Genomic DNA, 13,273 nt, shown 5'->3' on the forward strand with positions numbered 1-13,273 from the left:
GAATGCTTTCCCTGAGCATGCACTCTGCAATGCTGAATGTTAATTTTTTCACTTGTGTACATGGGTACTTGTGAATTCTCAATGTGTTAAAATGGTAGGTGATGGCAGAAGACACTGAGTTGAAACAGGAGTATGAGGGAGCATGGAAAATGAGTACAGGTCATTCGATTGGATGGAGCAAATTACTGAAGATGCTGGAGATCACAGTGGATCAGGGCCACATTCGTGAAGAGAAAGCAACCTAATATTACAAATCTAGAAATCTCTTCATCAGGGATAAAGTGACGTGCTGAGGAGAAACATTTATGCGATAGTTGGTGAAGCAGTGTTGGAGTGCTGGGGGAGAGAAGATGTTGACAGTTCAGATTACATGATCAGAATGTGAGAATAGCAGAACAATGTCGTGTCTAACTGTCAGACTGGAAAGGACAGACAGTCCCACTGGGGTGGGGCAAAGGGGGGGAAGAGGACATGGTGACAGAGAATGTAACAAGCAAAGCTAAAAGAAAGGAAAGGAATGGGTTCACAATTTGAAGGTACTGAATTCAGCATTGAGCCCAGAAGGTTGCGAACTGCCTCATTTGAAGATGTGATGTGCTCCTCCAGTTTGCACTGTGCATCGCTGGAGCATTGCAGTATGCTGAGGACAGACAAGTGGGCATACAAACAGGACCCTGTGCTAAAATGACTGGCTATGGGAAGGTTTGTGCACGTATGGATCGGAGAGGTTCTGCAAAATGATCACCCAGTCTGTGTTTGGTTCCTCCAGTGTAGAGTAGGCTACATTGGGTGCAGCGAATACAAAACAAATGCTGCTTCACCTGGAAAGACTGTTTAGGCCTCCTCCAATCTTATTTATTGTATTCACTGCACCCAATGTGGTCTACTCTACATTGCAGAAATTAAATGCAGACTAGCTGACCTCTTTTACAGAATACCTCTAGTCTGTGTGCAAGCACAACCCCACCTTCTCATAGCAGGCCATGTTTAACACAGGGTACTGCTCGCATGCCCACTTGTCTGTCCTTGACATGCTGATACCATCTACCATGCCCCCAGGCCATGGGGGGATGGGTCGATGAGCAAAGGGTGGCACAGGGACTCTAAAGGGCTATGCCAAATGGGAAATGGGCACAGGGTGATATCGGCTATGAGGGGCGATGGGGAATGGGCAATGGGTGTGGGGAGGCAGAGATTCTATGGAAGCCCATTGTGAATGGATAAACAGTAGTACACAGAGTAGTACAGGGATAATGAAGGGCTGTGGGTATAGGTCAATGTGCATACAGTGGCACAGGGGATTTGAGGGGCCTTGGGAACTGGTAGATGGGCTTAGGGGGCGGGACTGGGACATCGGGAGTGCGTGGAGGTGAAGGGGAGTGTAGGGAAGAATAAGTAAGGGGGAAGGAGGTTTTATGTTTTAATCTTTATTTTAAAAAATTGACCACAGTCCTAGAGCTCGGAGGTAGACTCTCTTCCCAGCCAGCTTCAGGAACTGGCAAAGTCTTGAGCTCTATTCAACCCCCAATTCATCCCACACTTTTGGACTGGAAATGTGAAGTCCGGTGCCTGTTTTTCCAGTTTAGGTTTGCAAAGCTGAGATTTCTCCTGCCTCTTGCGGCCTCTGTTTCCTGTTAGTTAGCCAATCCTCTATCAATGCTAAAATTGACCCCCAGCATCACGGTTTGGTAGTTACATTTTACGTGGCACCCAAGTAAATGTTTTTAAAAAAATGAAAAATGTTATAGCCAGAGGTTCCTCTTTAACCATTTGGCTTGCTACATCTTTCTCAATACACAATTTTATTCTTCTAAAACTACATTAATGATTGCATTGTGATTTTCTTAATTACCTGCCACTACTTTGTCAGTAAGTCCAGCATTTTCCCAATGGCCGTTGGTGGGGAACTGGAGTATATTTTCCTGCTTTCTGCCTTCCTTCCTTCTTGAACAAGGTCTTACATTTGCAGGGCTTTCTTACACAGCTATAATGAAATCTATCATCTCAACTATGGGACTTCCTCCCTCTGCAGTGAGAAACATGGTGATTACAGTCCCAGACACGGAAACCCAAGCACTCTGCTGTGCTTTTCATATCAAATCAATAATGCATTATGAGTGTACATTTTTCTGGAATGTACAGATGATCTCCCCCCTTTAAGATTTCAAGAAACAATATTCTGTAATGGCTAGTATTCAAGTAAATCACCTGCAACTGGAGAAAGGATTTTTCAGTCCTGATTTGGGACCATGTGGCGTTGGATGGGAGAACAAATGGCAGGTAGAGAGTGGATGTGGCGGACCCACCCCTATTTCTATCTCTGGCCATTTCCAGCAGCACAAAATCCTGCCAGCAGGCACTGCTGGGATAGAATTGGGATAGCAATGTTGGAAAACCCCCAATTCCTGGTTCCCACCTCCATAATGAAAATCTGGCTGAGGGATACCAAACAGCTGGGAGGTTTGTGAGATAGCTCCGATTGGTTCCGATTTAACCTGATAGCAAATAGATAAATTATACGCTAATATTATTTTCAAGTTACGAATAAAAATCTTAAATGGTGACTAGCCCCATTATTTTTACCTGTGCTACATTCTAAAGCCAAATAGCCTGGTCCCTTCGCTAATGACATCACTTTTCAGTTGTCTATAATAAAAACCATTTTACCAGGTCTCACTTTAGCTTCCTAGCCCCAACCTACTTAGGTTCCTTCGCAAAAGACAACACCTTCTTCATTGTTACAAACTTCATCTCCCGCTGTCCTGTCTGCACCACTGTACAACATAGTGTCACAGGGAAACTTAAACAGCTTTATTTCCCTTTGCACTCCTGTATCACTGATAAAAAGTCTAACAGCAAAATGAATAAACTGAAAGCACTGCTCTTTGGAATAACCTGTTCCTGACACCAACTCATAGATGTCTCTGAATAACCATCCTTTACCTTGTCTGACACAGTTTCTAATGCTCTTCAAAGCTGACCTCAATACATGCTTATCTCCCTTTTGCTCGAACCAAAAAAACTGCAGATGCTGGATTCCAAGGTCAGAATCCAAAGCAGGAGGCTGGAAGAACACAGCAAGCTCGGCAGCATCAGGAGGTAGAGAAGTCAATGCTTTAGGTTTGGGTGTGGGAGGAGCTGGAGATAAAGGGTGTGGGGGGGGGCAGGGTGACAAAGTGGGGATAGGTGAAGACAAGTAGAGGTTACGACCTGGTTGGTCAATGGGAGGAATGAATCCGGTCGGTGGCTAGAAGGGTCGGTCAGAGCAATGGGAGGAGGGAGGGGCTGGGGAGGGAGGTTATTTGAAACTGGAGAACTCAATGTTAAGTCCTCCGGGCTGTAGGCTACCCAGGAGGTGTTGTTCCTCCAATTTGTTTTTTGATTCGTTGTGGCAATGGAGGAGGCAGAGGTCATGTTGGAAAGGGAGTGGGAAGGGGAATTAAAATGGGCGGTGACTGGGAGGTCAGGTGGATGCTGAGCAAAACATTCCCTTAGTTTAAGTTTGGACTCCGTGAGGTAGAGAAGACTACTTCCTTTCCCTTCTCACTCCCTTTCTGACATGACCATCATTGGCCTCCTCCATTGCCACAAGGAGTCAAACCGCAACTTGGAGGAACACCACCTTATCTTCCGCCTGGGCTGCCTACACCCTGGAGTACTCAACATTGAGTTGCCCAATAACCTCGCTTCCCATCCCCCGACTCCCTTCCCAGCCCCTCCCCTCCCCCTCCCATTGCTCTGACCGACCCTTCCTTCTCTGCCACCAACCGGATTCATTCCTCCCATTGACCAACCAGGTCGTACCCTCTGCCTGTCTTCACCGATCCCTTCGCCAACCTGCCCCTGCCACTCCCTTTATCTGCAGCTCCCCCTACACCCACCCCCAGACCTGAAGAAGGGTTACACCCGAAATGTCGACTTCTCCACCTCCTGATGCTGCCTGGTTTGCTGTGTTCTTCCAGCCTCCTGCCTGTCTACCTATCTCCCCTTTGCACCAGGCTTTGATACTTTGCAGCAAAACTCCTGTTCCAGTCTAGGTAAAGGACGTCTATGGAACTCTGTTCTTCACAAACTTCAATGTCACCTCAAAGGATGCAAACAAATTTGTCACGTGCAGTCCCTCTCTGGAAACCTATGTTGATCTGCCCTGACGACACGACTGCTCTGGGAGGTTGAATGAGAAGCAGCAGTTTCTTGCACGGACACTAAATATAGATGGCCTTCAGCAGATGGCACAACTCTGCAAGCACTCTTGAGTTGACCTGTATCCGGTAGTTTGGGCAAAGTCAGCAGAAATCCCACAGATGGGTGGAAACTGCCACTGCTGAGGTTCTGTCAGGCCTACCTTCCACTGTCGCTGCCCAACCAGACTTGCAGAAATTATACCCTGCAATTTCGAAGTTTTCTAATTACGATCTGATCAAGGTTTGGAAACATTTCCTTCAATCTTAAAAGATTATTCTGAAAGAGAATTTAAAATATACTTGCTCGTACTGTACACTTACACTATGTGTGCACTCTGCTTAAACAATGGAATCAGTGCAGCTTGCAGCAACTGACTGAAACCGCAACTAACATGAATATATTCAGTGTTCAATGCTGTGGGAGAAATAATGGGCACAGCTGCTGACTTTGTTAAAATGAAAGGAACTAGGATAGTTATGCTCGCAGGACTCTCACAGAATACAGCTGGGACTTTGCTAATGTCAAGACATCTTAAAGTTTAGCTGCTGCCAAAAGAATCCTGCAATTATTTTCTAGAATGATCTTAGATCTCTGCAGCTGCGTCATCCATATAACGGTACAGCGACTGGGCAGAAAATCAATGATAGCCGCTGTCAGCAGGGACATTGGTTTATAGTGATTGAAAAAGGTAAAAATTTAATGAGTTTCTGAGACCTTTGCTGGTGCTTTGGGATCATAATCTATAATTCTATCAGAGAAAACAAATCCATTCCTGGGATTCAGGCAATGCTCTTTCTGAAATTGAAACAAAGATTCAATAGAGCACATGTACCTCAAATTCAGTCTGCTAGCAATTGCCTGATGGTCTAAGCACAGATTACCACTAGGTTTCTGAATGCCTGCAAGCTGCCAGTATTAAACTAGTTTCTTCTTTACCCCAGACTGTGAATGTAGCACCTCTCCTGGGTGTGGTTGAAGACAAGGGTAAAGCCATAAAAGGACAGTTTATATCAGATGTCCAAATGTTCAAAATGTCAGGTTGCTCAGGTGAGTATAGAAAGTTAAAATAAAATTAAGAGAGCAAAGAGGGGCTATGAAAATATATTGGCAATAAAATACATAAAGAGCAAGTGGGTACGTAAAGAATAAGTACGGTCAGAGATCAAAAGGTGACGTTTTTGCATGGAGGTGTAAGAGCCAGGCATAGTTGATTGTTTCTGTTTTCACAAAGCAGAGGAACAAAACAATGTAATCAAGGAAGAGAGTATGAAAAATCTAACATAAAAAAGGCAATAAGTATTACGCTGTGTAGCATCCTTGATAATTTTACAGTCACCTGCCTCAGACGGAATGTGTTTCAGGCGGCGACAGAAGAAATGGCAGTGGCTCTGACCATTATTTTTTAATCTCACTGGCTGCATGCAAGGTGCTAGAAGACAGAAGAGCTACTCACATTTTCTGCAAAGGGAGAAGAGTGAACAAGAGAGAATCTAACCACTGCCTCTTGACATTCAATAGCATTACCATTTCTGAATCCTCCAGACTAACCGCTTGGAGATTGCCACTGACTCAAAACTGAACTGGACTAGCCACTTCATACTGTAGCTACAACAGCGGATCAGAGGAGGAATTCTTTAGTCACCCACTTCATGGCTCCCCAGTGTATTTCCACAAGGTACACTCAGGGTTCGAATGGAATACTCAGCAGTTGCCTGGATGAATGAATCTCCATCAACATTCAAGAAGTTCAATGCCATCCAGAACAAACAACACTTGACTGGCACCCCACCCACTAGCTTCCACATTCATTCACTTTACCAATGCACAGTGGCAGCAGTGTGTTTCATCTACAAGAAGCACTTCAGCAATGACCCAAGGCTCCTTTGACAGCACCTTCCAAACCCATGACTCCTTCTACCCCCGAGAACGACAAGGGCAGCAGATACATGGTAATACCAATGCCCACAAGTTCTCCTCCAAGCCATACACCATCCTGACTTCTATCTATATCATTGTTTCTTCACTGTCGCTGGCTCAGAATCCTGGGACTCCCTTCCTTACAGCATTGTGGGTGCATCTACACCCCAAGGTCTTCAGCAACTCAAGAAAGCAGCTCACCACCACTTTCTCAGGGAAATTAAAGTTGTGCACTAAATATAGCCTAGCTACAGGTGCCAATGTCTCATGACAAATATAAAAAGAACAGTATATAATGGGCAATTACAAGCCAGTCAGCTTAATCTCAGTGGTGGGAAAATTATTGGAAACAGTTCTGAGAGACCGTATAAATATAGACACATGAAATAATCAAGGACAGTCAGGATGGATTTGTTAATGGAAGGTGATGTCTGACTAACTGATTACATTTTCTTGAAAAGGTAACAAGAAGGGTCAATGAAGACAATATCTTTGATGTAACTTACATGGATTTCAGCAAGGTTTTTGATAAAGTCCCAGAAGGTATTCTGGGCTGCAAATTAATAGCCCATGGTAGTGGCAAATTGGATTGAAAACTCAGACACTACAAGATACAAAGAATATTGGTTAAGAGATGATTTCTTGAGATGGGAAGCCTGTTTTTGGTGGGATTCCACAGGGTTCAGTACAGGCAATGTCCAGGATTTAGACCTAAATGCAGGAGTCATAAATAATTTTGCATGATACAAGAATCGGTTGTGCGTTGCTGGTGAGAAAGAAAGATGTAATCTATACAGACTACTACCAATGGATTGATCAAGCAAGCAGAAAATTGGCAAATGGAATTCAATTCAATGTAAAGCAATGCATTTGAGGAGCTTAGACAAGGCAAAGAGTTCACAATAAATCGTCAGATTCTGAAAAGGTAGAGGGACAAAGGGACTTTACAGTGTATGTTTATAGTCTTTGGAGGAAGCTAGACAGCTAGAAGAGGTGATCAAAATGGAATACAATATTACTAAGAGGGAGTATCGTCTGGGGCAGCAGTTAGGGTGCAAAAAGATCAGGGGTGGAGCATTGCGTGTGGCTGGAACTAGGAGGGCAGTAGGGGGGATTGAAAGGGACATGCTGGTTGAGGAGAAGGGTCCTCAGCTAGGGGTGGTCAAGACAACATAAGGGAAGAACTGTAAACTGAAATGATAGATTCAGGTCCAGAATAACAAAACACATACATGAACTCCAAAAACTCAAGATACTTAGGACTGGTTACAGAAAAGTGAGGAAACAGAAAACCTGATGGTGAATAGAAAATGGGAGATATTAGGAAGAAATCCAGAATTAAAATCAAAGATCCTCTGTGTGATAATGACAACATTGGCAGGATGGAGTCACCTCAGTTTTAGTGCAGTAACAATTTGTTGTTGATGGTTAGAGATTGCAGAGCTGTCTATTTAAAGGTGACAAATAACTTTTAGTGAGTCAATTGGAGACCTCCTGGCTTCAAAGGAGTGTCAAGCTGCAGCCAACGCTAACTGACAAAGCACTTTATTTAAATGCACTAAAAATGCAAAAAGCAGCCAGCAATCATGGTGAGGGGGTAGGGGCTGGAGGTGAACCACAATACAGACCCTCTTACACCTGTACCTCTACCCATGCAGAAATGTGCATTGGCCCTCAACCTTCCTAGAAAATGCATTTCTTTAAAAAGGTTCTTAATAAATCTGATCGGCTGCCTGCTTCATTGGACAGCCAGTCCTGCTGGTTTTGAACCCATCTCAGGAATGGGCTTGGGAAACAGCCTTATTGGTTTCATTCCTGACCTCAGCAGAGTCCAAAAGCTCTGTTACTTCTCTGGTAGCTCTGCTGTTGGTGATATTTGTGAATGATATGGAGCCAAACATTTGTAATAGTATTATTTTATTTTTCACTCAGGTCAGGGGGCAGATCCAACTGCTTGGGTATGGGCAGGGTGGTGCCAGGGGCAGCACTGAGGTCTGTGATTTCTGACACTATCCCTGCTGAGCAAAACTGCGGTTGATTTAAACAGTTCCAGACTCTTTAGGTGGATGGTTTGAGAAGTGGCTGATAGAGTCATAGAGTTATACTACATGGACCTCATCCATACCGACCAGATATCCTGAACTGATCGAGTCCCATTCACCAGAGTTTGGCCCATATCCCTCTAGCCCCTTCCTATCATGTACTCAAGCAGATGCCTTTTAAATGTTGTAATTGTACCTGCCCCCACCATTTCCTCTGGCAGCTCATTCCATACATGCACCACCCTCTTCGTGAAAAAAGTTACCCCTTAGGTCCTTTTTACATCTTTCCCCTGTCACTTTAAGCCTATGCCCTCTAGTTTTAGACTCCTCTACCCTGGGAAAAAGACCATGGCTATTCACTTTATCCATGCCCTTCATGATTTTATAAACCTCTATAAGGTCACCCTTCAGCTTCCGATACTCCAGAGAAAACAGCCCCAGCCTGTTCAGCCTCTCCCTATAGCTCAAGCCCTCCAACCCTGGCAACATCCTTGAAATCTTTTCAGAACCCTTTCAAGTTTAACAACATCTTTCCTATAGTACGGTGACCAGATTTGATTAATTTTAATATTGACAAACGCGCAGTAATACACAAACAAAAAAGGACCTGTATTTTCAGAACAAGTCCCATGTCCTCAAGACATCCCAGGTGCTCTAACATAAGGAAGACATTCAATGATTGAATCACTGTAACCAATACAAACTGGCCTCATGTACGTGAATAAATTGGGAACAATATTACTTGCAGCTGCCTGTCATAACAGGACACTAGTAACCTGATAATGTTGGTAAGTCACTTAGTACAACATAATTGTGGTAGGAATTTCTGGATGAGACAGTAGGGAAACCTGCTTATTCCAGGCAGGAAGCAACCTGTAATATGCAAATCAGGGTCATAAAACATGGTCAAACTACAATTTAAAGTCTAATGAGCTTGACAGATGCACTGTCCATTTTCACAAGCTCGGAGCGGCCTCATCAATGGTCTTTAAAGAGAACGCTTCAACTGGTTTCCCATTCACAGCTGTTCTCCCACCCACCAAACACTCCTCAGGGCCACCTTCTTCCTGCCCAGGAGACAGCGAGGTCTGCAGATGCTGGAGATCAGAGTTGAGAGTGTGGTGCTGGAAAAGCACAGCAAGTCAGGCAGCATCCGAGAAGCAGGAGAATCGACATTTCGGGCCGGAGCCCTACATCAGGAATGTCGATTCTCCTGCTCCTCAGATGCTGCCTGAAATGATGTGCTTTTCCAACACCACTCTCTTGACTTCTTCCTTCCCAGGCCCAAGCTGTCTTCTGCATCCATGTAGGGTGGAAAGGTTTGGCGCAACAAACTTATTAGGTCCATATAAATGAGGTCCAGGCTGTAAGCTGACACAGACTTCATAGCACCAACACGTGGATGGATGGTGGTGGGGAAGACAGAAGTAAAAGGTAAAGTGCTGTAAGCCCAGGGTCCCATCAGGCTGCTCTCTCATTAGAGAGAGAGATAAGTGGTGGTGAGAGCGTAACCTGAAGGTCACCATAGCTCAAGTAAAGGATGAGGTTGAGAAGGCAGGATTTTATAGTAATCTCAGCCAGTGCAGGAACTGAACCCACTCCGTTGACATCACTCTGCACTCATCACACTGAACCAGATGTTCAGCCAACTAAGCATTCTCTGGCCACAAGACACTTTTGTAATAAGTGCTCAAATCATTTGGAATCTTTGTTAACTTCAACGGTGACAATGTCAAATTGATAGCTTTGTAAAGGAGATTTGATTTGGGTGTTTCCCATTCATATATTTGTGATATGGCTAAAATTCAATCATTCATTCACTGTGTCTGATACAGGTGAAACGAGTATTAAACTCATGCCCGAAACGTCGATTCTCCTGCTCTTTGGATGGTGTCTGACCTGCTGGGCTTTTCCAGCAACACATTTTCAGCTCTGATCTCCAGCATCTGCAGTCCTCGCTTTCCCCTAAATGAGTATTAATACTGTGCTGGTCATTAGGGACGCGACTCTACAGGACTAAAATAATTGGTGGTATATTCACTCCCAAGCTAAAAACATACCAACAAGTTTTCCGGCTTGATGTCCCTGTGTACAATGTTCAGGCTGTGCAGATATTTGAGTGCAGAAACCAGGTTGTACACCATGGCACTAGCATCCCGTTCTGTGTACTTAGTTGATGATGTAATGGCATCAAACAGATCTCCACCCTGTCAGGAAAGACATTAACAACAGACAAGAAATAAGCCATGTACAATAGTAGGGAACAGTGCAAAATACCCTTTGGTTGTTGTACACTGACATTGCACCTTCAGCACAAATCCACAGGAAAATTTTAGAATTGGAATTAAATTTGTTGTGTCCTGAATTTGCAAGGTAATTTGTACATGTTTTTGTCAGGGGTGCAGCCTCTACTAAATCAAAGTGAACGTGTGTGAGACCCAGAGATGGGAATAGCATAGTCAAGAATACTTTATGATCCTGTCAGATCAGGAAGATATTGGGGAAGTGATCAGTAAGCCCAGAAGGAAGGTGCATTACTTTCCTCAGGAATAATCAGCTTTAAAGGCCATCTTTGTAGCAGAGGCCTGAGTCATAGAGATGTACAGCACGGAAACAGACCCTCAGTCCAACCCGTCCATGCCGACCAGTATCCCAACCCAATCTAGTCTCACCTGCCAGCACCCGGCCCATATCCCTCCAAACCCTTCCTATTCATATACCCATCCATCCCCTGGCAGCTCATTCCGTACACGTACCACCCTCTGCATGAAAAAGTTGCCCCTTAGGTGCCTTTTATATCTTTCCCCTCTCAGCCTAAACCTATGCCCTCTAATTCTGGACTCCCCCAACCCCAGGAAAAAGACTTTGTCTATTTATCTATCCATAATTTTGTAAACCTCTATAAGGTCACCCCTCAGCCTCCGACGCTCCAGGGAAAACAGCCCCAGCCTGTTCAGCCTCTCCCGAAAGCTCAAATCCTCCAACCCTGGCAACATCCTTGTAAATCTTTTAGAAAATAGAAAATAGAACATAGAAAAATACAGCGCAGTACAGGCCCTTTGGCCCTCGATGTTGCGCCGATCCAAGCCCACCTAACCTACACTCGCCCACTATCCTCCATATGCCTATCCAATGCCCGTTTAAATGCCCATAAAGAGGGAGAGTCCACCACTGATACTGGCAGGGCATTCCATGAACTCACGACTCGCTGAGTAAAGAATCTACCCCTAACATCTGTCCTATACCTACCACCCCTTAATTTAAAGCTATAAACCCTTTCAAGTTTTCTGAACCCTTTCAAGTTTCATAACATCTTTCCGAAAGGAAAGACACCAGAATTGCGTGCAATATTCCAACAGTAGCCTAACTAATGCTCTGTAGAGCCACAACATGACCTCCCAACTCCTGTACTCAATACTCTGACCAATAAAGGAAGGCATACCAAATGCCTTCTTCACTATCCTATCTACCTGCGACTCCACTTTCAAGGAGCTATGAACTAGCACTCCAAGGTCTCTTTGTTCAGCAACAGTCCCTAGGGCCTTACCATTAAGTGTATAAGTCCTGCTACGATTTGCTTTCCCAAAATGCAGCACCTTATATTTATCTAAATTAAACTCCATCTGCCACTTCTCAGCCCATCGGCCCATTTGTTCTGGAAAGCTGGAATTATGTGTACCCCAGTTGAGCTATGATTTTATCTTCATGGAAGGATTTAGTAGGTTTGACTACTCTTCCCAAAGTGAGTTGATTTCAAAATAGATTGCCCCACAGTTCCCTGGGATGGGCAGTTTCCCTTGATGTTCCCCTGTGAGAGCAAACAACTGTAGAGTAACAGGACACTAAAAACAAGGCGGAATTGCTATTGCTGTCAATCATAAGACATACCTGATATTGAAGTAAATGGAATTGAATATCGCTTAACAGCACCTATATTTATGCAGCACCACTAACAGAACAGCACCGTCATCACTGATCAATACCAAAAACCAGATGCATGATCGTGAGGCTGAATCTCCTTCAGCCTCCTCAATCTTCCTGACAGCAATTCAAATCCACCAGCCGCTATACCAACCAAGCTATGATTACCATGTTGGGGGGGGGGAGGTGGGAAGGGGGACCGCAGCAGGGATATTCATGTACAAATTCCCTTGCAAATTCGGGCTATACCAACATCTAACAGACATTTGTTAGTGGTGACAATTGTCCTGATCAATCAAAATGATTGGTTGCTGCCACATCAATTATTGCTCATACCACCTTCCTTGCCATGAGCGGATTCCTGATTGGCTGAGGCTTCCTGTCACTCTCTAACTCGCAGACAGATTGGCTGCTGCCTCAACAACTGTCAAGCTGAGATGGACTCCAACTGAAAGGAGGGAGACCTGTCGAGAGTTTCCACATCCTGGTGGGTTGAATGTCTGGAATCGTTGAATGGGGTCTTGTTTTTAAATTCAGTGTCCAGGATGTTTCCCCAGAGGGTGCAGATGCAGAATGGATTGGCCCAAATTCTCAGGGTGCAGCACAAACTGAACACAAACTGAACAGAGTTCGAACTGCACACAAGAGCTGGCTTAAAGAGGAGGGCACTCAGTGCAACTGCAAACCCAGATAGTTCAGCAATTTGGAGCAAATGTCAGAACACCAAATCATTTGGTGAAAATACTGGGACTGTCCCAACCAAAAGTTGAGAGATGGTGAGACAGTGTTATTTAGCTAACACTTGATCATGAATGTTGTGCATTTTGATAATGTTGCTTGTCAACATTTAACAAGTGACTGATGGGATGTCACCAGCCTTTCAACGTGATCACATTGAGTCTCACTCTGTAACAGTCCCTTGATTCCAGTGACCCTAGATAATGTCATTACAGGAAACGTCAGCTAGCACACAGGAACGTGGACCTTGCTGATTTTCAGCCTCATGTATAAAAGCTTGATTGGTTAAGTTATTTGTGAATATCAAATTAAAAACTACTCATGAGTGCAAACTGGAAGAATAATTTTGATTTCCAAATGCTTTGAACAGCCCCACGGAGTGATGTCCTTGAAGGAATGAGCTTCATTTGAACTTAGATTACCAAATGTTGCAGGTCTCATTCAAATCCCAGTTCCGATTCAGATGTATC

The 13,273-nt window shown here is 44.3% G+C and overlaps 1 protein-coding gene across 4 annotated transcripts in view; it reads right to left on the reverse strand.

Annotated features, from left to right (window-relative positions):
• dclk2a (doublecortin-like kinase 2a) overlaps positions 1-13,273 on the reverse strand; it is a 320,451-nt gene that overhangs the window by 48,247 nt on the left and 258,931 nt on the right. For all 4 annotated transcript variants that reach the window (XM_072564911.1, XM_072564420.1, XM_072565652.1 and 1 more), the window contains one exon: positions 10,205-10,351. In XM_072564911.1, coding sequence (XP_072421012.1) covers positions 10,205-10,351 — 147 coding nt within the window. The remainder of the gene's footprint in view (positions 1-10,204; positions 10,352-13,273) is intronic.

Source organism: Chiloscyllium punctatum, chromosome 1 (assembly GCF_047496795.1).
Source record: "Chiloscyllium punctatum isolate Juve2018m chromosome 1, sChiPun1.3, whole genome shotgun sequence".
In the NCBI taxonomy this organism is placed as follows: Eukaryota; Metazoa; Chordata; class Chondrichthyes; order Orectolobiformes; family Hemiscylliidae; genus Chiloscyllium; species Chiloscyllium punctatum.